We start from the raw sequence: 24,620 nt of genomic DNA on the forward strand, positions 1-24,620 counted from the left end.
GTTCCAGAAATCCTAGATGGAAGAAAAGGACCTATATTTGCAAAAATATAAATTTTTGTGGTAGCAAAGAACTGGGAATGAAGGGGAAATCTATCAGTTGGGGAATGGCCAGACAAATATGAGTCTATTGGAATGCTATTTTGCCACAAGAAATGAAGGGGCTGTTTCCAGAGAAACCTGGGAAGACATATGAAATGACACAAAGCGAAGAGGATGATTTCAAAGAAACCTGGGAAGATTTGTATGAATGGATGCAAAATAGAGTTAGAGATAGGAGAACTATTAATAGAACAGTCACGCTATTAAAACTAACAACTTTTTTTGAAAGTCTTTAGAACTCTAATCAGTGCAATGACTGTTGATAATTCCAGGAGGCTGATGACAAAGCACGTTGTCTACTTCCTCACAGAAAAGTAATGGACAGGCAAAGTCCTAGTTTAAAGTATAAACTAACTTGAATGGTATTTATAGAGAAAGATGGTAGAAAACTATGAGGAGTGTTGCCTCATAAAAGCGAGAAGCAAAGGAGGAAATAATAAGTTTGCAGAAAGCTTGGCAGGAGGCCTAAATTATACGAAAATCATATGTATTTAATCCAACCCCTCCCTTTCAGTTGAAATCTGTCAGATAATTTATTAACATACAGGCCTTTCTGCGTGGAGAAATGTTAATAGTTGGAAACAACCCTGGAAATCAGAATACCTTCTCTGACCTAAGCAACTTCCAATTGATATTTATAGTGTGAAACAGAAGATGAAATTACATCACAAAGATTCATGTTTAGCTTTTTAAAAATTTTGTTTTTTTTTTATTTACTGGCTATGTTGTACAGTGGATAGAGGACTTGACCTGAAGTCAGGAAAATAAGTTCAAATTCTGCCTCAGACATTTCTTAGCTAGATATGTGACCCTGAGCAAGTCACTTAACTTCTACTTCCCTCAGTTTCTTTATCTGTAAAATGAAGATAACAGCTCCAGCCTCCCAGCATTGTTATAAGGATACATTTTTTTGTAAAAGTTTTGCAGACAGACAAAATCTACTCCCTCTTCCATGTGATCTTTTTCAAATACTTGAATGTTTAAGATCCTATCCTCCCCAAGTCTTCTTTAGGTCTAATTTCCCATTCCCCTCAACTGATCATCATAAGGCAAGATTAAATATAGGACTTCACCAGGCTATCTTAACATTTTCTTGTAAAACACCGAGAGCCTGAGGGAATATGATGCAAAATTGTTAAGTTTTTTAAGAGAGAAGGGAGAAATGAGAGTGACAAATCTTTGGATGACTTAAGATGACAGCACAGGGACCAAGGAGGAAGGGAAGATCAAGGGGACATTCTAATGCAGCCAGTAATCTTAAAGCACAGTATAAATGCTATTATTATTACTAAAGGGAATAGTTATATGTTTGGCGAATCCTTAAAAGAAAAAACCTTCCTAAAACCACTCTTCCCCTCTCTTTATTATTCCTAATGATTCTCTTTCAGTTTGGTCCAGGGCAAACAAAGGGATATCTCTCTTAACTGAATTAAACAAAAAGTCTTTTCCCCCCTGTAGGTGGGATTTTATTTATTTTCTTAAATTATTTTATTTTTTACTCATTAAATGTAATAACAAATTTCCACATAAGTTTTCTGAAGTTATGTGGTCCAAAGTTGTCTCCTTTGCTCCTTTCCCTCCCCCGGTCCCCTTGAGCTGGCAAACAATTCAATTTGGTTAAATGTGTATTATCGTACAAAAATATTTCCATGTCGTTCATTTTTTTTTTTGTGAATAATCTTATAAAACCAAAACCCCAAAACATAAAACCCAAATAAACAAGTGAAAAATCATATGCTTTGATCTGCATTCCAACTCCAACAGTTCTTTCTCTGGAAGTGGACAGCATTCTTTGTCATATGTCCCTCAGGATTGTCCAGGCTCATTGTATTCCCCTGCAGCTTTTAACAAAGTTAACCTCGCAATTCTCCTAGACACTCTCTTCTCTGGGCTGTCATGACATAGCTTCCTCTTTGTTCTTTTATTTGTTTGACTGTTCCCCCTTGGTCTTCTTTATAGCATCATCACCCATAGGACATCCCCCAGTTCTAGGAGTGTTCTGAGGCTTTCTCCTGGAGTCTCTTCTCTTCTTTCTCTATACTTTGATTTCATGCCCTCATCAGCCCCCATGAGTTGTCATAATCTCTATGCACATGACTCACAGCTCTATGTACCAGCTGTCCCTCCTCTCTTCTGAACTCCTGTCTTGTATCACTAACTAAAACTCTTCACTACCTGACCCCCTTCCTACTTTCCAGTCTTTCATCCCATCCACACACTGTAGAATCCAGCCTACCTAATGTCTCTACATTAACATGTGTGCCCAAACTTGCGGACAGAGCTGGATCTACATGTTAATAGAAGAGATTGTGCATATGAGATGATTTGAGAGAAGCCAGAACAAAGCTGCCAGATGCTTAAAGTATGCATCTCGTAAGTCTGGAACCTTAGACCAACCCCTTAGCCTTTCCTCAAACCTCAAATTGCTAGGATTGTTGAAGGATCAAATGAGATAATAATTGTCAAGCACTTAGCATGCTGCCTGGCACACAGTGGGTGCTTAAGATATGTTGTTTAATTTCCTAAAATGTTACCTGAAAGGTGGAGTGAGGGGAGGGTTACCTGCTAGCCTGCTCCCATTAGTTCCTTGGTTTCATGGTACCTGAGCATCACAGAAGCTATTTAGTCCAACCTCTCTCTACCTGAACAAGAATTGCTTCTATTGCAAGTAGGAAAATAGATTGTTGGAGTTGTGCTTATAGTTAGCCTGATTTGGCCTCCCTATAATTTCCACCCCTTGCTCCTAATTCTGCCTTCAGTCAAATACTGACAAGGCCAAAGCACAATTGGGACATCCAGTCATCTTCATCAGATGCTCTGGATTACCACTGCCCTTCCTCCCAGAGTGTTTCCTTTACCCTGCAAAATAATTCATTTTATTTCATGTAAGCTTTGGTAATGCAACCACAAAGGACTCTCTGCACCCCACCCCCCGACAAAAACAACAGATCCTCCCCCAAATCACCAACTGACATCATTTTAAAAAACATATAAAATTTTATTAAAACCATATAACGACCCTTTAGGTCTTCAAATACAATTATTATATAAATACAATACCAAAGACAACATTTTCATTAAACAGATTGGCTAAATGGATAGGGACTCTTTATTATATCTGCACATAGGATTCTTCAGTCAACAGAATTTGTTGTATCCATATCAGATTATGATAATATTCATTAAAATGTGGTTCAATTTGGTTTTGACTATGTATAGAGCTATACATACATACACATATGTGCAGATATATATATGTATGTCACAGTATCATAGATTTAGAGCTAGAAGAAACTTAAAAGGCCATTTAGGTCAATACTCTCATTTTACAGAAAGGGAAACCAAAGACTAGAGAGGTTAGGTGAGTTGCTCAAAGTCATGCTGATAGTGTTACTGTCACAGGTTAGATTTGAACTGAGGTTTTCTGTTTTCAGAACCAGCACTATTTTCACTCCAAAGTATTGATTTACATTAGTATTAGCTTACCCTAAATCAGCTTGAGAATTACAATTTCAGGACAGAGCCAAAGGAAATAGGTTTGGACTGTTCTATAAAGCACTCAGCTTAGATAGAAAGAAGAAAATTCAATTTTGGTTAGAGTTATTACACTTTGATGTCAAGAAGTCAAGAAAATGATCTCAGAAAGGTGAGGGAATGGTTACTAAGTGACTTCTTATAGTCTTTTTTTCAGTCCAGTAATTCTACATTCTTTAGATTAATGTCAACCGTTTTCAAAACAAAAAGCCTACATAAAATCTTGCAAAAACACTTTTTGCAAAATAACAATTAAATTTCATTGAGAGAAAGATTTGACTGTGAGGTTCTTGAAAGCAGGCACTGTTTTATCTGGAGAGGGTTTTGGTCTTTCTTTGTATCCCTAGCACTCAGAGTCTGACACGTAGTAGGTGCTTAATAAGTAGTAAATAAATGCTTGTTGACTTTGAATTCAGCAAAGACTTTGAAGCCTAGCTAGATCCATCTGTGGTTCCATGAAACACTCTTGAGAAAAGGATTATGGTCATAGTCAGAGTTCTGTTCTTGAATATGATTCAAGGTAATCAAAACCCTAGTCTCTTTTCCCCTGGCATTTCATGCTTGCCTTTCCCTTGGAGATATTCTCATCCTATTCCTTCTTGTATTTTCAGTCTGTAAATTCATTGGGCTGGTCTGTGCTTAGATACAGTTTACATTTAATTATATTTAGGATAGCACCAGCAGACAATACATCACTGCTTCATAATAATCATAATCTTGACCTATTGCTACCAACAAAACTATGTCTACAAAGTACTCTGAGGTCCTCAGAAGCTATATATTAAATACTATTATATATTACACTGTGTGAAGAATGGTTTCTTCAATTAGCAGATACAGGAGAATATTACAATTCAACAATACATGTTAGTTTTTATAATCTCATTGAGTAAAATTTACACAGGAGTCAATCACTCATGCTATTTCAGAGAGTTACATATTACTACAACAGTATATAGGGCCACAAAGACTTTTTTTCCACTCTTCTTCTTGTTCTTAATTTCAAAACAAGTCAGATAATTATTTCCTTTTCTATTTAAGAAAGGACAATTTTTTTTTTACAATGGGAGTTAGCTTTTTATCTAACCTCCAAGTTCTATTACCTACCCCATTAAGCTGGGAGTATTTGACACCTGTCTTTCCTTAGCCCTGTAAATGCTTGTAGGTTTGGTTTTTATTTTCAAATTTCTAAAGGTGGAATCTAAAGGCAAAATGGATATCCTTTATCCATGGGAGTAGGCTAAATCTGAACAAGAAGAATGTTAAAGGTATTCATTTAAATGACCAAAGCTGAACTCTCATATTGAAACTCTCCTGCACTTGAATATATTTATGATTCTACTGGTTATTTCCTTCCCTTCTGTGTTTTCCAATACTAGTCTTTGAAGCTGAACAAGGGAAATATGTGGGACATGTGGATGGCAAGCAATTGGGTCTCTAAAACAGGAACCATACAAAATTCCTCCCTTTACTTAGAATACCTTTTATTTTACATCCTGAACAAAGGAGAGTCTTGACTCAGATCTGTTATGACACAGAGAAGGATGAATGCTCTACTATCTCAGTCTAGAAACCTTGCAGAAGGCTCATTCTCTCCAGCTATTCAGGAACTTACCCAGATCATTCCTGGACTTTCATATATGACATCTGAAGTAAAAAGAGCTGCTGGTATGAAAGGCATATCCAATCAACTGCATTAGTGTGAAGCAGTTGTTTACAAAAGAATTCTGACAAAATGGGGGCCAAGGATGATCCACCAAATGTGGAGATGGCAAAGGTCCAAATGTTCCATCTGCGACAGCAACATTTTACAATGTATTTATCAAGATTAAACTTGATTATATGATCAGAAAAAAAGAGACCCTATTTCTCCAAATCCAGATTCATAACAAAACTTGTCAGAGCAGCCTATAGTACAAATAATTAGCACCCTGTGAGAAACGAAAAAAAATACAAAGATTGTGTATCTAGGAATTAGCACCTAATCTGGATAATGTATACAAATATAGCTCCTATAAGACAAATGTAAAACTTTTTTAAAAATTCCTGACAAACAGGCATTTTTGGCTCAAAAATAAGTCTTTACTCATAGCTATCCATCTCCTCCATCTCAGGACACAGAGGCTAGAAGAGGTATGCTTGATCATTTCTAATATATTTTGTTTATTCCTGGGTTGTGGGGGACTTGGGGGGGGGGTAGGAGGGAGGGATGAGTGAGGCAGGTGGGTGAGAGAGGAAGGGAAGATGGGGTACATAGTTTCCATGTGAATGGAAGCTTTGTTATACTTTCTCTTTAAGGCCTTTGCAGAATTGTATTAAAGATCTAAATCTGTGGATGGCAAAAACCCAGCTTGTGTCTGACTGTTGGGTTGGTCCCTCTCTGTTCTAGGCTGTGCCTCTTTTGGGTTTCACTGGGGCAATGTAGTGGTATAAGAGATGCTGGGGTGGTAAGTGGCATGTATGAGAGCATGGAAGGGTACAGCATTGCTTCCTGCTAAAGATATTCTTTCCTCTAGTTGCCATCAAGGAAAGAAAAAACTGGGCTCATAATGCAAGAAAGTCAGCTAGAACTTTAAGCTCAAGTTTGGGCTTAATCATGGCTCCATGCTTTGTCAAAAGTCTCAGGAGCTTCAACTCGAAGAGTAAAATTGTTCTCCGTTCCTTACCCCAACATCACCATTATCATCTTAATCTTCTTGTCCTTAAAAAAAAATCTTTTTTTAACAACTGCTCATTTCTCATCCTCTTCCACAGCATCACATACCATCTGGTAAACATAGCAACTGAAGACTCTGTTGGGTTTCTGTTCTATGTGCAAAACTAAGTCTCTGTCGAAGTAAACTTCATGGCTGTATGTCTATAATTGAGAAAACAACATGAATGGAAATTTCATTTGACAGAGCCCTATTTAAAGTGCCACAAAACATCTTTCCATTAAAATCTCAACAGAAGAGACCAATGAACAGAATATCCAATATAATTATATATTTAATGATCAAATCCAACAAATATTTATATAAGCACTTACTACACATTATAGAGTTACAAAGCCCTTGTATAAATTATTCTGCTTAATTCTTAAAACAGTGCTGTGAGACAGGAAGGGAAGGTGCTATTCCCATTTTAGAGACTAGGAAATTCAGATTATAAATTGTTAAAGTGACTTGCCCAAGGTCACACAGCTATTCAGTGTGCTGTCAGAACTCAAATTCAGACCCTCTGAATTATAGTGAAATACTCTTTCTGTTAACAAGTTGCCATTCAAATATGTACTTAGCAGCAACCATGCTACAGGGAAAAGACAACTTTTTCAACATTCACAGATACAGATCAGAAAGTCATCAAATAAATCATAGAGATGGTCAAGGTCCCTGCCTCAAGACACTAGTGTTTTTTATTTTTATTTTCCTCTATATCCTAGTAACAACTCCCAGACAGAGGGGGTAAGAGCTAGGGAAATGAGGTTAAGTGACTTGCTCAGGGTCACAGATAGGCAATGTCTTAGGCTAGATCAGAACCCAGGTCTTCATAACTGTAGGCTTAGTGCTCTGTGCTACTTAGCTGCCCTCAAACTCCACACCCCCAACCCCTTTTTTTTTTTTTGCTTGTGTTTTAAATGAAACCCAAAACAATGGAGAGTGGAGAAAAGTCAGGTGATAATGTAGAGGACCAGAAAGTTATATGTTAAGTGTGGGGGGGAAAAACACGACTCTCTCTTTAGAAGGGGGTCCCCATCTGGGAAAAAGTAATTGCTGTACTCTTCCTGCAGGATTTTAGATCCCATTCATGCTTTCATTAGTCACTGGAAAGAGTCTGGCTTGTGCACAACACTGTGGCAGACACACCTTGCCATAAACATCAGACAAAGGGAGAGGTTGTCAGACTTGGCTTTAGTGGCTTTTACTCACCACATCCCACGACTCCACTAATGGAATGCTCTTGAGTAATGTCCCATGTTCGTTACAGTGGAAATCCAGGTGAGCTTTCCCTTCAGTGTCCAGTTGAGTGACTGCCACCACTGAGAGCAAATCCAACTCATCTTCATAGTCCACAATTTTGAAAGTCTTGATTGCAAAGAGGGGATGGGTAGTGTGTAAGGGAGAAAAGTTAACTCTAGTTATTTAGATGTGATCACTGTGTTACTTAAAAGTATTCTGTTTCTAATGAGAAATAAAGAGGAAGGACAGGCAGGAGGGAGAGGGATGGGGCAGACAGGCATACCCATTCTTGCATCAAGGAATATATCATAATCATAAGATATTTCACAGTTAAACAACACCCTGTAAAGATCCTGCTGGGATCTCAGGATCTACAACTCCCTGTGCATGTCAACAAGAAAATAATCAAATTTCTCTGTGTTGACAGCAGGCAAGCATGAACAAGCTCGGGAAAGAAGGAACAGAACAATTTATAGACATTCTAAGATTCTGGCTGTCAAAACTAGCTCTTACCCCCACCTTGCCTATTTTATTAATGACTGATTGGATTAACTATACACTGAGGTCAATTCTCTCTAGGTTATTAGTAGAAAGATGAAAATGCTCTGAAGGTTCATTCAAAGAGAACACATATGGATGTGCTTTTCCCCAGCATGTCTTTTCCTTGCATTCATTGTCCTTCTCCTGCAATGGCTAAGTAACATCCTTTTGTCTCATGGGCTACAAGCATCTCATTTTATTCCAATTCTGAACCTAGGTTGGCAGCCTGACCTGGTGAGTCCTGTCTCTTACACTAGGAGCACAAATCTATAAAATCAGTATGTTATGGCAAACCAGTTCTTCTATTCATCACTTGTGGTTAAATTCTTACCTCTTGTTCTGGGTCATCATCCAACAGATTAAAACGTCTCTTCACCACTCGTCCAGAGGCTGTAACAGTTAATAAGCCTTTGGTCTAAGATTTCAGGGAAAGAAACAGATATGATGGACTTTAGACACATGCACTGAATAACTGTATCAATCTGCATTTAAAAAAATGAAATACCCTCACACTGTATTCAACAAGCAATAATGTCTCAAATCAACAAAATAAAGAAGTCAAGGGTTTTTTCACTTATATATTTAACATGAAAAGGTTAATTATCCAAGAGTTTGCAAATGTTTTTCTTTTTTTGCAATCCATCATTGCCAGCAAAGGAACAACCTGCACAAGAAAAGCAATCATATGATGAGTTCCTCACTGATCTCTTTCTTATTCATTACTCTGGCATAGTGTTTCTCAAACATTTTGGTCCTCAAAACTCCTTTATGCTCTTAAAATCATTGAAGATCAACCAAAGAGCTTTTGTTTGTATGTGCTATATCTACCAATATTTATTATATCTGAAATACAATACTTACTATATTAGAAATACAGATATCTTCCAAACTAGAAATGGAAAAGTTTTATTATAAAAACAATTCTGACCTCACAGACCCTTTTGAAGAGCCTCAGACAATCTTAGGTTCCCAACTACAGTTAGAGAACTGCTGCTCTAGTATAATACAGGTGAAATGTATCCACTTTTAGGCATTTTGTCTCTTTTTGAAAGTTCCACTTAAGTGTGTATAACAACAGAAAGGAACACGGCACTCTAGGACCAGATCTTACTATGTGGCTCTTGAGAACCACTAAGCCTAAGGTCACTCAAGGATAAAGAACAATGGGATATGAAGGGCAGATGTTCAACAGTGAAAACAAAAATTCCATAATTCACCCTTTTTTAAAAAAGACCTTTACCTTCTGTCTTAGTATCAATTCTAAGACGGAGAATTGCAAAGGCTAGGCAAAGGGGGTTAAATGACTTGTCTAGGGTCACATAGCTAGGAAGAATCTGAGGCAATTTAAACCCAAGTCCTCCCAACTCTAGGCCTGGTGCTCTATTGACTTTGTTACCTACCTGCCCCAACAATTAGCTTCTTAAATTACCTCTGTGTGTATATTAAATATTCATCTTTGAAATCCAAAGGAAAGATTATTCCTATAAATAGGAGGAAAAGGTCTACAAACCATACTCTGATTTTTTTGGCCAGACTCATATATATATATATATATATATATATAAAAAATATGATAGTTCTATAAAAAAGACAATTACAAAGAATTTTCTAGTACTACTGACTCACTTTTTCCTCTCTGTCAGCTACAATGACAAAATCCTCAGCAACTTGATGTTGAATCTTGTTATTTTCTATTTCTTTTAGCTTCAAGATTCTGAAAAGGAAAAAAAAGATTACAAAATTCTAAGGCTCTACCTAAGTGTCAAAATCAATTTAGGTCAGCAAATGAAGATCACAGTAAAACACATCAAACTGTTTATAGTATTTTCCTGTTTCCTTCTGTAATACAATCACAGATAATGTTCATAGGCCCCTTCAAAATTTGAAATGTTAATAAATACTAAATGTGGAAAGGAGGTGCTACTGAAATATTTGAAAACATAACCATTTACTAATACTGCATATAACTGGGGAATGTGCCAAACTGAGATGAGAAAATTTACTCTGAAAACTGTATTATTTCCATTTTGCCTAAGATTTTTTCCTTTGATAGTGGCACTACAAAGGATTTTTGAGGGTTTATTTCTTAGAGATTTGCAGATAAAGTGAGATCTGGAGGAGTGATATTAATAGATTAATTTTAAAACATGAAAAACAATAACTAAACTGAACCAGAGGACTTGTTTTTTAAGTGCTGAATGTTAAAATGAAAAGACAATGTTTAAACTGTATCTGACTCATTCACTTTTTTTTACATGTATCTAACCCCTTGTGGGTTAGATACATGTAAAGATTAGAGTATGCAATTTAAGTTTTCTGAGTGTAGATAGAATTATGAGTAGAGCTGATCAAGTAACAACAAAAAAAAATATTAAGTTTTCATCAACACCTATAAAATTCCAAAAGTCTAAGCTAAGGGAACAGAATAAGAACCAGGGAGAAGAAACCAATACTAAGTGGCACAGTGGATAAAAATGTTGGACTTGGAGGAGTGAGGAAATCCTGAGTTCAAATCCTGCCTCAGACCTTTATTAGCTCTGTGTGACCCTGGGCAAGACACTCAGGATCAATTTTTTCAGCTGTGAAAATGAGGATATGTTGTGAAGATCAAATGAAATAACCTGTGCATAGTGCTTTGCAAACCTTAAAGTGTTACATAAATTCTAGTTTTTCTATTATATATATATATCATATATATATGTATATATATGTAAATTCTATTATTATTATAAAAGAACTACAGCTATTCCCACTACTACTACCTGTACTACTACTACTATTACTACTACTGCCGCCGCTGCCACGGCTACTACTGCTACTACTACTACTACTGTTACTGCTACTGCTACTGCTACTAGCAGCTAGGTGACATAATGGATAGAGTGCTGGACGTGGACTCAAGAAGAGGATTCTTCTTGAGTTCAAATTTGGCCTTGACGATTATTAGCTGTGTGACCCTGGGAATGTATGCCTCAGTTTCCCCATCTATAAAATGAGCTAGAGAAGGAAATGGAAAAGTACTCCAGTATTTTTGCCAAGAAAACCTCCAAAATGGGGTCATGTAGAGTGGGACACAATTAAGTGAAACAATTACAACAACTACTACTACTAGTACAATATCTCAACCAATTACATTTTAATAATTGGCAGTTTTTTAAAGCCTAGAAAAGGTCTATGATCTTTTCTTGGGCTTTATAATATCTTCACCACAAATAAACAAATTTTAAATAAGTTGAGGACAAAGAATAAGAGGTGCATTTTCCACCAGATAATATATCTTATGGGACCCCAGTGAAACCAATGAAAAAAAGAAAGCTCATTACTCTGTTCCCCCACCTACTCACCCACCCCCATTGCATCTCTTCTTCTATCTTTTAGAAGACAAAGAGCAGCAGTGAAGTTAGCCTAAAGAATGTGGAATTAGAGTATGCAAACAGCATAAGCTTGTTTCTCCTCTTAATTTCAAACCATTTACAATTAGGGACATTTTTCCTTGCCAGAAAGAAGTGGTCAAAGATCCATCCATTTTAAAGCTCTGCAAGAGTGTTTTGGGTCCAGAAAGCAAGAACACATTATAGAAAAGGGGTTTTTTTTTGTTTTTTTTGTTTTCCTTTCAAAGAGGCTGCTCCCTCTCTTTGGGCCAATATGACCTTTTCCCTCCAATTATAAAGCTAACTCGGGTTTGTTTGTTTTCTCTCTTTTCAAAAGGATCCGCTAAATCCATTGGAGAAGGAAATTGCAAACCAATCCAGTATCCCTGCCAAGAATACCTCATGGATAGCTATGGGTCATGGAAGAGTTGGACAGGACTGAATGACTGAACAACAACAACTTCTCTTGTTTTGCACAATATTCTAAAGTTAATCTCCACAGGCAAAATTAAATATTCCTCCTTTATAAATTCTTATTTACAAGAGAAAACAAGCAGGGTCTTATTAACAAAGAAGTAAAAACAACAAAAGTAAGTATTTCTATCCCAGACACCATACTAAGAACTGGAACTACAAATACAAATAAAAAGAAACTCAATCCTGGTCCTCAAGGAGTTTATATTCTAATGGAAGAAGACTGAACCTAAATGGAGCTCAAAGTAGAGAGGGGTGACAAAAGGAACTACAGAGCAAAAAAGGTTGCAAAATGGTTGAAAATGAGGAAGGCTGAAGGAATAAAATCAGGTTTTCTTAAGGTCTGTCTCTGTTTAGCATAATACCAACTCAATTATTTCTACAATTTCCTTAGTTGGTTACCTCATAAAAACAGAGATACCAATAAATGCTCTGAAAAGCTATCTTTAATTTTTTGATGACTAAAGACAATACTCACTTGACCTGATTTGGACCCACATGAATTATTCTCCCAGAGGCATCAGGATGGAAATATATCCAGTCAGATTCTAGCGAACAACAGTTCATTTCTTGGATCCCATTTTTTGCCTAGTTGGAAGAGGGAAATTAGGGGAAAGGGCAATACATTATAGAACCTCCTCACAATTATCTTCATGTACCTGTTCATAGATCAATTGTTACATGCCAGCATGGAGACATCCAACTGCTGCTCATTAATTAATGAATTCTTAAGTAAAAGACACATGGGAAAGAAGGGACACTGTAGTAGAACCAGGATTAATGCACAGGTCCAAACTGAAAAGAAACAAATAAAACAAAAACCTAGACTTGAGAAATTCCCAGATTATTTGCTATGTGGTTTCATACATATTTTGCATACTAAGTAAAACAAGTCTAAAAAAGAAAAGAGCGAGAATGAAACCACGTGTTTTTCACTGAGATAGTAATAGAAGGTTTTAATAGATTCTACTGGCAATATCCATTATAAAATTATAAAACACAAACTGAGTAACTGTATATAGCAATGCTTTCAAAGGCATTAAAGTATTATTTAAAAAAAATTTTAAACCCTTACTTTCTGTCTTAGTAACAGCTCTAAAACAGAAAGGCAAGGGCTAGGCAAACTGGGTTAAGAGATTTTCCCAGGGTCATAGAGCTAGGAAGTGTCTGAAGCCAGATTTGAACCCAGCTCTTCCTTACTTCAGGTCTGGCGCTCTATCCACTGTGCTACCTAGCTGCTCTACTATATAAATATTAATTCCTACCTCTTTACCCACCTCCAGTGACTTGCTCTATATAGTGAAGCTAGTATCCAATCCATGATTTGTGGTCTATAGTTGCCTGGAGTACTAAGATAAGAGGTGTCTAGCCCAGGTTCAAAAGTGGGCTTGAACTTACATCTTCTTAACTCTAAAGCTAGTTTCACTTTCATTGTGTTATGGTTGCCTCTCAGCAATTATTGTTATGATAATTTTAACTATGATGATGACAATATTAATGTTTAGTATAATTATTGATGATTACCTATAATAATGCCTAAATGTCAGGAAACACTGACCACGCAGGTCTAAAATACCTAGATTTGAGTCACACATTCAATACTTTCTGGAAACACTTTCTCTCATTGTTGTATTACACTTAGTTACTGTGCTAAGAGTAGGTATGCTCCATATAAACATGCCCACAGATGAGCCAGAGATGCCTGCAATCCATCCCAGGTTGAGTACCAATTAATTTCTGTGGCTTCGCCCAAGACATTTAGCTGCTTTCATCTCCTCATGTGTAAAATGGAGCAACATCTTTCCTGTCAAAATTATTGTCTAGTACATCAATGTCCATAACATTCTTGAAGGTTAGAAACTATGAAGAATGATGAGTCCTAGGCAGAAGTCATTAAACACCAAAAAGGTTCTGGAAATAAAAATAGCTTACTACAGCGCTGATGTCATGTGTTAGTAAGGAGGGGAGGAGAGAAAAAACAGAACACTAAATCCTATTTGAATAATTTTTAAAAGGAAAAAATTTAAGTAGTAAAGAAGTTCCCTTTAGAATCTGCTCCTGCACACCTGCTTTAAAAAAAAAAATCTTCTTTAAAAATGCAAAAGTATGGTCACCCACATTTTATGTTCTCCTCCGGGAGGCAAGATATAGCAAGGACAGAGGGGGTGAAGGAAGTCTCACCCCAAAACCCTCTCTTCCCAGCTCTGCTGCAGATCCCAGGACTATCATTAAGAAATCCCAGCAGTGTCAGGCACTCTGTTCTTTGCTGAAGGATTGGTGAGTGATAAAATGATTAGCAGTGCCTTGGGATCCAAGAAATGGTTTTCAGGATTGTATGTGTGTGCACATGTGGGCACCCGGTGGGAAAAATTCTGACACTGGCTTGCTTATTCTAGGAAGGCCAGATAAAATAAGTCCTCAGTACCAAGGAATGATCTTTCAGTGCGCAAATATGGAAGACGCCTTTCTGTTTCTTCTTGTTAGGGGTGATGATGTAGTGCCAAGGATAGCCTCCAATCTGAAACGTGTTCTCCAGGGAAGATACTTCAAAGAGGAGTGGAGGTGTATCTGCAGAGGTAGGACAACAAGAACAATACTATGTCACCCTAAGTATGAGTTTTTAGACTACCTAGATCCTTCAACTTGGAATTTTTGTTGCATGCAGCCTTACAAAATTCTATTATAATAAATGAGGGGGGTGGAGATAGAGAGCAGTCAGAAAGACCAGAGTGCAGGCCTCACCTCAGAAATAAATAGCTTTGTGGGCCTGCTCAAAACCCAAAACCTTTTAGTGCTCTAGGCAACTCTTTTATAACAGGATTCTTAATCTTTTTGTGTGTCAAGGATCCCTTTGGTAGTCTGATGAAGCCTATGGATTCCTAAGAATATTTTTAAATGCATAAAATAAAATATAAAGGACTACAAAGGACAATAATTTTACTGACACAGAGTTAAGTGAAATATCAAAAAAGTTCAAGATCATAGCTTTAAAACTCCCACTCCAAGACTACAGATTGCAGAAAAGTAAGTATATGCATTGGTAGAGAGGATTTAGCATTCCTAGAACTAGCAATTATGCAGGGATTCAAGGTGCACAAAGCAAGTTGCACAAGTTACGTCATTAACAACAATCCCAAGAGGTCAGTGCAATTATTATCCCATCATACAGATAAGGAAACAAAGGATAAGAGATGTTGAGTGACTTGCCCCTGGTCACAAAACCAATAAGGGTCTGAGGCAGGATTCAAATTCAGGTTTTCCTGACTCCCAGTCTAACAGTATTATACACGGAGTCACCTAGCTAGCTGCCTTCTAGGTTTAATAACAAGAAGTTTCTTACACCAAATAGAATCACTAGTCCATAGCTTCCCAGAAAAAAAAATAATAAAAGAATACCACAGTGAAGTCATTACCTATAAGGAAACTCTCCCCCCAAAGCCCCAAATACAAAAAAAGCCTAATTTAGAAAGAGGTTTATTGATATAAAGAAGAAAGGCAGAAAGAAATCTACCTTTGGATATAAGGCAGTCTCTGAGCTATCTCATCTTTAAAAATTACTTCTCTAAACTACATCAGAATGAAGGTAAAATATAATCAAAGACCTTCAAAAAGCTATAGCTAATTTTTTTTATTGGAGTGTAATGGGGGAGTGTATGTGAAGGAGATTAACTATAGCCCTATAAATTAATAAATTATACCAAGAAACCTTGGTACATCAAGAGAAGGAAAAGAATCAAAGAATTCTAAGGGGTCCAGAAAACACATAAAATTAAAAATCATGTTATACTATTCTTTATAAAATGGCAGTCATGTTCTGCAAAAGCAATAATAGCTTTTTAAAAAAATCATTTGTTAGAACAATTTTGTGATATCATATTGCTTGCCCTCTCAATGGGTGGAGGACCAGTGAGAGGGAAGGAGAGAATTGGGAACTCAAAATTTCAAAAAAATTAATATTAAAGGAAAACATTTTTTAAAATGTTAAAAAAGGAGAGTGTAAGAATTTAGGAGTGCAAATTAGGTGTATTTCTAAGACATGAATTGTTTACCTTTTTTTGGTGCTATGGCCCTCTTTCAGCAATCTGGAGAAGCCTATGATATAATAGCTTGTTTTTTAAAATTAAAAATACTAAACTTTAATTAGAGATTAATTAAAGATATAATTTTTCCCATCCAATTTCACAAACCACATCCTGAAATCTATTCATGGAACCCCTTAGGAATTTAAGGACCTTAAGATAAGAATCACTGTTCTAAGATGAGTTAATATGAGGATATTTTTTTCTTATAGAGAATGGAATAAAATATAATGTCTTTGGCTGCCTTCCATTGTCTTCTGCTTAATTGGGCAGAGCAGAAGAGATAAGCTGTTGGAAATATTTAAAGAAGGCACCAGACTGTAGAAAAGCATCAAATCAAGAATTTTTAACCTGGGGTCCATGGATGGATTTGGAGGGCTGTGAACTTGGATGGAAAAAATTACATCTTTATTTCACTGTAATTGGTTTCCTTTGTAAATTCATATGTTTTACCTTATGAATTAAAAAAATACTATTCTGAGGAGGGATCTATACATTTCACTGGACTGCCAAAGGGATCCATGACACACGCAAAAAAGAAAGGGAGAATTTATATCTTAGAAACAGGGGTGGGAGGGAGGGAAAATGTTTTTAAATTATTAATTTCTTGTTGAATAAGAAGGTTTTGAAAAGAGGTAGGGTTAATGAAAATCATATCAAAAAAGAAAAAATAACACTGATGAATCATTTAAAAAATAGAAAAAGAGCAAAAGAAAATGCAGAAGGGGATCCACAAGCAAAGCAGTGTTTACTATGCAAAATTTGAAAAACATAGGTTTTAAAAGTTGTATGTAATGGAGATTCACAAATTCACATGTGGTCCTCTTTTTTTCTGTCTTTTGAATGTGAAATTGTTCATATTTGTTAAGTTTGTAGTAATAAAAAAAGAAAATTAAAAAAAAAGAAACATTTCATTTACAAGGAGACTAACATGTGCCCTCATTATCTCTTTTTTTTTTCTGTACATCTTATTAATGCTCTACTTACAGGTTTTTTACAAGTTTAGGAATTATTCTTATTAGATAGGGTATTCTGCCTTAGAGATACCACTCAAGTAAGACTCCATCTCACATAAGGGTGTATTTAGTTGGGTTGTTTCAGGAGCCACCAATTAGATTCCTCCAGATACTTGATTTATAAAAGAAAAACTTCAGTGTTAAAAGTTGAGTTCTGAAGTTGCCAGTCTGATTGAGCAAAGAGAAAGGGAGGATTATAAAATAGAAACATTGTCTCTCAAAAGTAAGTGTGCTACAATGTCTAGAATAGTGCTAAGGAAAATACTATTGTAGACATTGTAGCACATTTAACTTTTTTTCTCTTTTGTGTATCTAAGGACTGGAGGAATAGAATCTGCAGCTCCAGAAACAACTTGGGGCAGAGGTCCTTAGGGTATTGCTGTGGATGAAATCCAGTAAAGGTAGCCTGGGAGGGAGAGATCAGTCAGGTAGGAGGAGAAGCAGAAGACATTACTATCATGAAAACCTCGGGAGAAAAATATCAAGAAGATAAGGGTGATCAGCACTGACAAGTGCTGAAGAGAGGTCAAGAAGGATGAGGACCAAGAAAAGCACATCAGATTTAGCAATTAAGAGGTCACTTTGGGGAGAACAGCTTCAGTTAAATGACTGGAGTTGAAAGTCAGATTTCAGAGGAAAGCTTATAACTAAGTTTTTCTTCATCAGAGTTCTCCCTAGAGTAGTTTATCTGGATCTCTCCTTTTCCTCTCTTATATTTGACACTGTATTATGCTCATTCTTGTTTATGTCATCATCCCCTAAACTTTTTGAAGAAAAAGGTTGTCATTTTTGTACTCCTGGTGCTTAGCACAGTTTCTCACATAAGAAGTACTCAATAAATATGTTGAATTGAAATGAAGTGGCCCCCTGAATAACTCTTACTATCCACATTCTCCATTTTGATACTAGAACTTTGCTTCACTGATTGGTACATTCAGTGAAATCATGGAATTCTCAGAGGATCAAAGGGGTCCATAAACCTGCTAGCCTAGATCCTGCAGAAAGGCCTGCAAGGATCAAAGCATACCATTTTCCACTTTATTTACTTCTATTCTTTTTTAATATCTTCTTCCTCAACGGCAAATATGTAAATATGTTTTGTATGATAGCATCTGTGTAGCCTATATCAAATTGCTTACAATTTCAAGGAGAGGAGGAAGGGAGAGAATTCAGAATTCAAAATGGCAGAAATGAATGCTAAATATTATTTTTACATGTAACTAGAAAAAAATAAAATAGTACTGAGAGAAAAAAAAAGATGGGCTGCAAGGCTTTGTTTTCAGCAGTGTGGAAATGTATGTTAGGAGTGTGTGGATTCGAACAGTCAGGGATGCCATCAGAAGCTTTCTAATACTTTCATGAATTCAGTCAACAATAGTCATGATATCTAAAAGCATGGCTATGATCCTCAGGGGGAATTTCAAATCTTTTGTCAGGAGACATGTCCTTCTACCTCTGTAATCAGGGATGCTTGAGAGAAGTCAAAGGACAGAAGGATCCTGGAGCCCAGGGAGCTGAAATGAAACAAGAAGATCTCTAACAGGGAAGGTACAAGCTTCTGTTGGTCATGTAGGAATTATAATGAGAACTAAAGCAGGCATGGAACAGAAACATCCTAGCTGAGAAAGGACAAAAGCCTCTCTCCCTACCTACACTCCTTCTACTTTCCATTTCCAATTCCTAAATGCTACCACGGCACAGTGGGGCTTTGAACATAACTTCAAAGGAGGCACCACTGCAGTGAAGCATTGAGATTCTTGTTGACATGTTCTGAAAACCAGAAAAAGTTCTGTGGGAAAGAAGGTGTTACAAGTACATCAGTATCTGATGGGCTAGCATTCATGTGTATTCTCTGGACTTGGGAATATGTGACTATGAGTAAGTCACCTAAATGTTCTCATTCTTGGTGTCAACATCTGTAAAACAGGCGTAATAACATTTGCACCACCTATAGGTGAGTTGTGAGGAGAGCATTCTGTTAAAAATTTTCATGATTACTATTTTTACAAATGAACTACTTTGATCAGCAACATTACTAAGGACTCATTGCCATTTATTCTTTCAAGATGGAGAACATAACCAAGGAGAGACCATACCTGTGATTTTAATATTACAAGGAATGCCAAAAGGTGACTCTCCAACTATCCCAGATGTCCCACCCCATCTGCATGTGCGCCCCAGGTCAAGTTTCTGCTGCATGAACTAAAAATAAAACAAAAACAAAAAAGCATCTTTAGCACATACTTCTATCATTCAGAAAAGAAGTTTTTGTTTCTAATTTTTAAAATTCACTTGTATGCAAAATGAAATATATGCATATTTCATCTAACATTTAAAATTTTCTATTAGGGTCTTTTCCTTCTCCTCTTCCCTGTTTTAAAGGTTACATTTACTTCTCAGAGGTTGCTCAGTTTCTCCAACTTGAAATCCATACATAATGTGCCTGTCCTCTTGATGTAAAAGCATGTTATTAAAAAAGAGTCAACCTCAATTCATTCCCTCAAGTTAAGTTCAGAGTGGTAAATTTCACATTTCATTACCTGTTCAGTGATGGCCTGGAAGCTATAGAGTCTGATCAGTCCTGAGTTATGCATCACAATCAGCATTCCATGAGAAATCGTAGCATCTGTGACACCATTTCCAAAAATCTAGGAAGAAAAGATGGAGCTCACCTATGAGAAACCCCAGAAAAAACACTGCCCCTAGCATTGTGACTATAAATGCATCACACAGCTTTGACAGGCTTTTGTTTATCATTCAAATTACTCATCTAGACCTGCTGCCCGTTGTTTTAATTTCTGGATTAAAAAAAAATAATTCAGCACTTCTTAGTAATCTATGGAATAATAGGTCTGTGACAGCAAAGAGCTGGAAAATCAGCTACAGAGCTGAGGTGTTATTAGGGGTGAACTACTGGAGACTAAGGCTCAGAACACTAATGGGATCAGCGTGTGCACAATGAGTGGAGAACATACTCCTTAATGATGCAGCTGCATTCATTTGGTTCAGAGAGCTTTGTGCATATCCATTAAAAGCAACCCTACTCTCCATGGAAATATGAATACATTTTGTCCATCTAATTCCTAATGGATACCACTCTATCATGCAGGTGCCCATTCTTTATGCTAAAATGTTCTTTATAAAGAGAGATTTTTATTTAGCTAATCAATGGTGGAGAGATTGGATCTAGAAAAGTAATTCAAATGAGAAACAGCCAATTCCAGAATCTCACCCATCCTTTTGTTCTCTAAATCTCTAATACTCTGGTTTTTCAATCAACCTTATGGGGACCCAAGACTATTTCTCTAAATAGTCATACTAAAAACCACCAACTGAAGCTTACAAGGAAACACAGCATGAATAGAACTAATCTAGGATTTAGATTTCCATGAATGTCTTTCCATTGGATTCCATTTCCTAAATTCTCTATGAACAAACTAGATTCTGTGTGTGTATATGTATATGTATATTTATGTGTGTTTAAAACAGTTAAAGGCCAACATGGGATAATATTCACAGAAGGGAAGAACAGTTTGAAATTAATAAATTTCTACCTTAAAAGTTGATTATGGGGCAGCTGGGTAGCTCAGTGGAGTGAGAGTCAGGCCTAGAGACAAGAGGTCCTAGGTTCAAACCCGGCCTCAGCCACTTCCCAGCTGTGTGACCCTGGGCAAGTCACTTGACCCCCATTGCCCACCCTTACCAATCTTCCACCTATGAGACAATGCACCGAAGTATAAGGGTTTAAAAAAAATACTAGAAAATATATGAATAAAAGGGCCTTTCCTCAAAATAATAAACTTATTTTAAAAAAAAAAAGTTGATTATGTTTGCTTAGTTAAAATTATTTGCTTTAGTGGTATGGAAGAATTTGAGTCTCATTTCCTGGTATGAACTATAACTCTTGTAGAAATTAAATATACATTTGTGTGTATGTAAACACTCATGTATGTATATATAATATACAGAAAACCTATTTCTCTATGCATGTGTGTATACAAATATACATACATGCATACATACACATACATATATATACACTCAAATATACATATACCACATAAATATATCATCTAGTCAGAAATGAGTCTCCTACTATTTAATTGTTCCTTTTTCGCTATTCAAATTAACTCTACCTCTGGTACTTCAATTTTTGGTTTTATTTTTAAATTTTATTTAATTTTTTAAAAAACCTTTATCTTCTGTCCGAGTATCAATTCTAAGACAGAAGAGCAGGAAGGGCTAAGCAATTGGGGTTAAGTTATTTGCCCAGGGAGACATAGCTAGGAAGTATCTGAGGCTGGATTTGAACCCTCTAATTTTGTTTTTAAAGATAATTCTGCACTTCTTATTAAGGAGTGGAAAAATATTTCTTAAATAGGTACTTAAGTGTTTATGGAATAATTTAACTTAAATTTAATTTAATTTAATCTTAAGTAGGTACTTAAATGCTTATGGAATCATTTAATACACAGAAATCAGACTGCTCATTCAGGGTGAATAGCAATTTATATGAGGGGAGTTTATGTCTATTGATTCTCTATAACTTGAAGGGAAGCTGCAAAAAAAAGTTGTTGGTTTTCTTTTTCCAAGAGCAGGTAAAATTTTTGAACTTATTTACAGGGCTAATATAGATAACAATAAACTATGAAGAAGCTACTTTCAAATTAAGATAACATTCTGTTTCCATTTTTGCATTTCATCCACATTTTGCCATGCTTTCATGAATGCTCTGATAAGCATACTTCATTAATTTTTCAATATTAGAAGAGATTATTTTGTTCATTAACACAACCACTGCCATCTGCTTCTTATGATCTATATATAAAACAAATGGAACTGTTAATTGACTTTTAGAAAGTGAGGAGTGGGACAGACTGTCTTCCAAAGTCTAGCATTCTAAAGCATTTTTGATACAAAATAGATTGTTGCCAACTCCTTTAAAATATTAAGAGGAAAACGTCCAATTATAACCAGAGTATCGTCTCTCCATTTAGCACATGCCCACTTTTTACATAATTCAACTCAGTAAGTATTAAGTGTCCACCAGTATAAGGTACAATGTGAGGTGATGGGAATAATACAAGACAAAAACAACAAAAACAGTGACTGTCCTCACGGATCTTTCATTTTATTGGCGGGGATAAGGAATACAACATATACAATGACAAGTACAATGAGAGAAGGGGGCAAGAAAAAGATCAAATAAAGAACCCTAGGAAAATATGAATAGAGAGAAAGTGCCAGTAACTAGGAAGGAACAGGGAAAGCTCTGTGGGAGAGGTGGGAGTGCAATCTAGGCCTGAGAACTTGGGTGAATGCACAGAAGTGGTGGTTGGATTTGTACCATGTTTCATCTAACCCTTCTCCAAATAAATTCTTATAGGTCATTAACATGCTGATATTTTCCCAAATTCTATTCTTCATACTTGGTACTACACCATTTCCAAATGGCAATAAGGAGATGAAAGGAAGCCACACACAGGTCATTTTGGTCATGAACGGTGGCAATGAAACTGTTTCCAGTGTGCTCTTGGCTATTAAATGAGTAAAAATACTATTTTCTCTAATTATCTTCAAACCTTGAGGTTGTGATGCCTTTCTACACTGTTTTTCAAGTCACTAGAACCTAAATTTCTAATATTAGGATAGGGCTTGGAGGTGATAGAATAATTACACAATCCAAAGCAATGTTTTTCAATAGTACATATAGCACTGAATAGCTTATTGTTCTTGCTTTTATATCTTGAAAGTCACTGAAATTCCAATTAAAAAATACCCTTGCCATTTACTTACCTATCCTCCTTTCATATATGGGTCAGTTATTTAGAGGGAACCACTTCTCAATCTTTAGTCAAACCAGAGACTATCTATGTGAGGGAAACACTTTATTGTGAAAGACTCTTGCCTAATGCCCTTTAATAAGCTTGATATTGGAACTAGTAGGGGGAACTGACTTTCTGCTACCAAGGCTTATACTCAGATCACGTTCTGCTTCACATCAAAATTTCCTTTTAAAAAATAAGGGTCTTTTGTTCTGAAGGAGCTTTGGAAAACAAAATAAAACGAAACAAAACAATCAAATCAGAGCAAGCAAATACTGTGAAAGAGAAGCAAGACACATTCTTGATTTACTATGTATTGGCTGTGTTATAGAGAAGAAAGGTATATTGGCAGATGTGTTGGATTGGCCAGGGAATTTATTTATGTGCCTAGCTGGGCTCATAGATTTGCTCCTTTTCATTATCAGTTATCATTGGCTAGAAGTCAAATAGTGGTTACTCTTCCCTTTAAATGAAATGTATAGACAAAAAACTAATGAGGGTACAAATAATGGGTATGGAACTATATATTTGGCAACCAGAGAAAAGCAAGGCTTACTCTAAGCCATTTCTTATTATAGCTACTGCGGGTTATATTTAATTTAGAAACTAGCTCTTACTTTCTTATTGATCTCCAGCATTCCTATAAGTGAGAGAGGTATGACTCGAAATACAGCAAAGTACAACAGCACAGACGGTTGAATGCCCGCCTGGAAAGAAAGAGTGAAATTAGAGACAACCCACTAAGCATAGTTCCTATGCTTCAGGCAACACTATGTTTTCATAAAGGAGAAAACGTCCATCCATCTAGAATGCAACTAAGAGGCAAACAAGTTAAATTTGACATGAAGAAATAAGTATTCAAAACATCCCCACAAAACCTTCCATCATTGGAGCATAAAATTGAAAAAATGATTGACACAAACCACAACCGTAAATATTTCTTTGCAGTGAGAGACTCTGGGTTTAGATCATAAACTGAAGCCCAGAAAACAAACAAGCTAATCAAGAGAAGCACAGCTATCAAGGCTCAATGTATCATTTAAAATTAGCATCATGTTGATAAGAACAGCAGGTCTGCAGGAAAAGAAGGAAAAAAATGCTGCAAGAACTTGTCTGGATTTTTTTCTTTTTGAAGAAGGGACTCTGACTGGAATGACATGGTCAGGCCAGTTCCTTTACACAATACAATGAAATGCAAAAAATGTTCTCAAATGGATCTATGGGACATTACTGGGAATTTTCTGAGTTCCAAAAGATGAATCACGGAACTTTTCCATTCCTAAAGCAAGGGAAGGTGATAGGGTGGGGTAAAAAGGAAAAAAAGAGAGGCAATGATTTTTTCAGTCTTATACTTTGTAGATTATGGCAAAGGAACTAGGGACAGAGTGCTATTTTTTATAGCTGTAGGGTTGGAAGGAACATGAGAGGACAAATCCAAACTACTCCTTTTTGCAAATGAGGAAACTGAGATTAAGAGAAGTTAAGTAACAAAGGCAGGATATAGCCAAACCGGATTCAATCCCAGGTCCTTTACCCCAGATCCAGCTCTCTTTTCACCTGTGCCACATTGCTCTTAAATCAGAGAAAGGTCCTGGAGAAAACATGTGCCAACTCTTTTGTTAACTTTAAAGTGCTATATAGAGGAGCTACTATTGTTATTCTTCAGGGGAAGATATGACTGGGCTTTGTATGTGTCAAAGACATGTTGGAGAAAACAAAGAAAGGACGGGAGAAAGCTCATGCA

At 36.3% G+C, this 24,620-nt stretch overlaps 1 protein-coding gene across 1 annotated transcript in view; it reads right to left on the reverse strand.

Annotated features, from left to right (window-relative positions):
- Nucleotides 1-6,364: 6,364 nt before the first annotated feature.
- The window catches only part of DCAF17 (DDB1 and CUL4 associated factor 17), a 30,795-nt gene continuing 12,539 nt past the window's right edge, over nt 6,365-24,620 (reverse strand). The window contains 9 exon segments of the mRNA XM_044666511.1: nt 6,365-6,490; nt 7,542-7,697; nt 8,443-8,526; nt 9,738-9,825; nt 12,435-12,544; nt 14,382-14,524; nt 19,148-19,253; nt 19,592-19,699; nt 23,494-23,583. Coding sequence (XP_044522446.1) covers nt 6,365-6,490; nt 7,542-7,697; nt 8,443-8,526; nt 9,738-9,825; nt 12,435-12,544; nt 14,382-14,524; nt 19,148-19,253; nt 19,592-19,699; nt 23,494-23,583 — 1,011 coding nt within the window.

The sequence above is a fragment of the Gracilinanus agilis genome, chromosome 3 (assembly GCF_016433145.1).
Source record: "Gracilinanus agilis isolate LMUSP501 chromosome 3, AgileGrace, whole genome shotgun sequence".
Taxonomy (NCBI): domain Eukaryota; kingdom Metazoa; phylum Chordata; class Mammalia; order Didelphimorphia; family Didelphidae; genus Gracilinanus; species Gracilinanus agilis.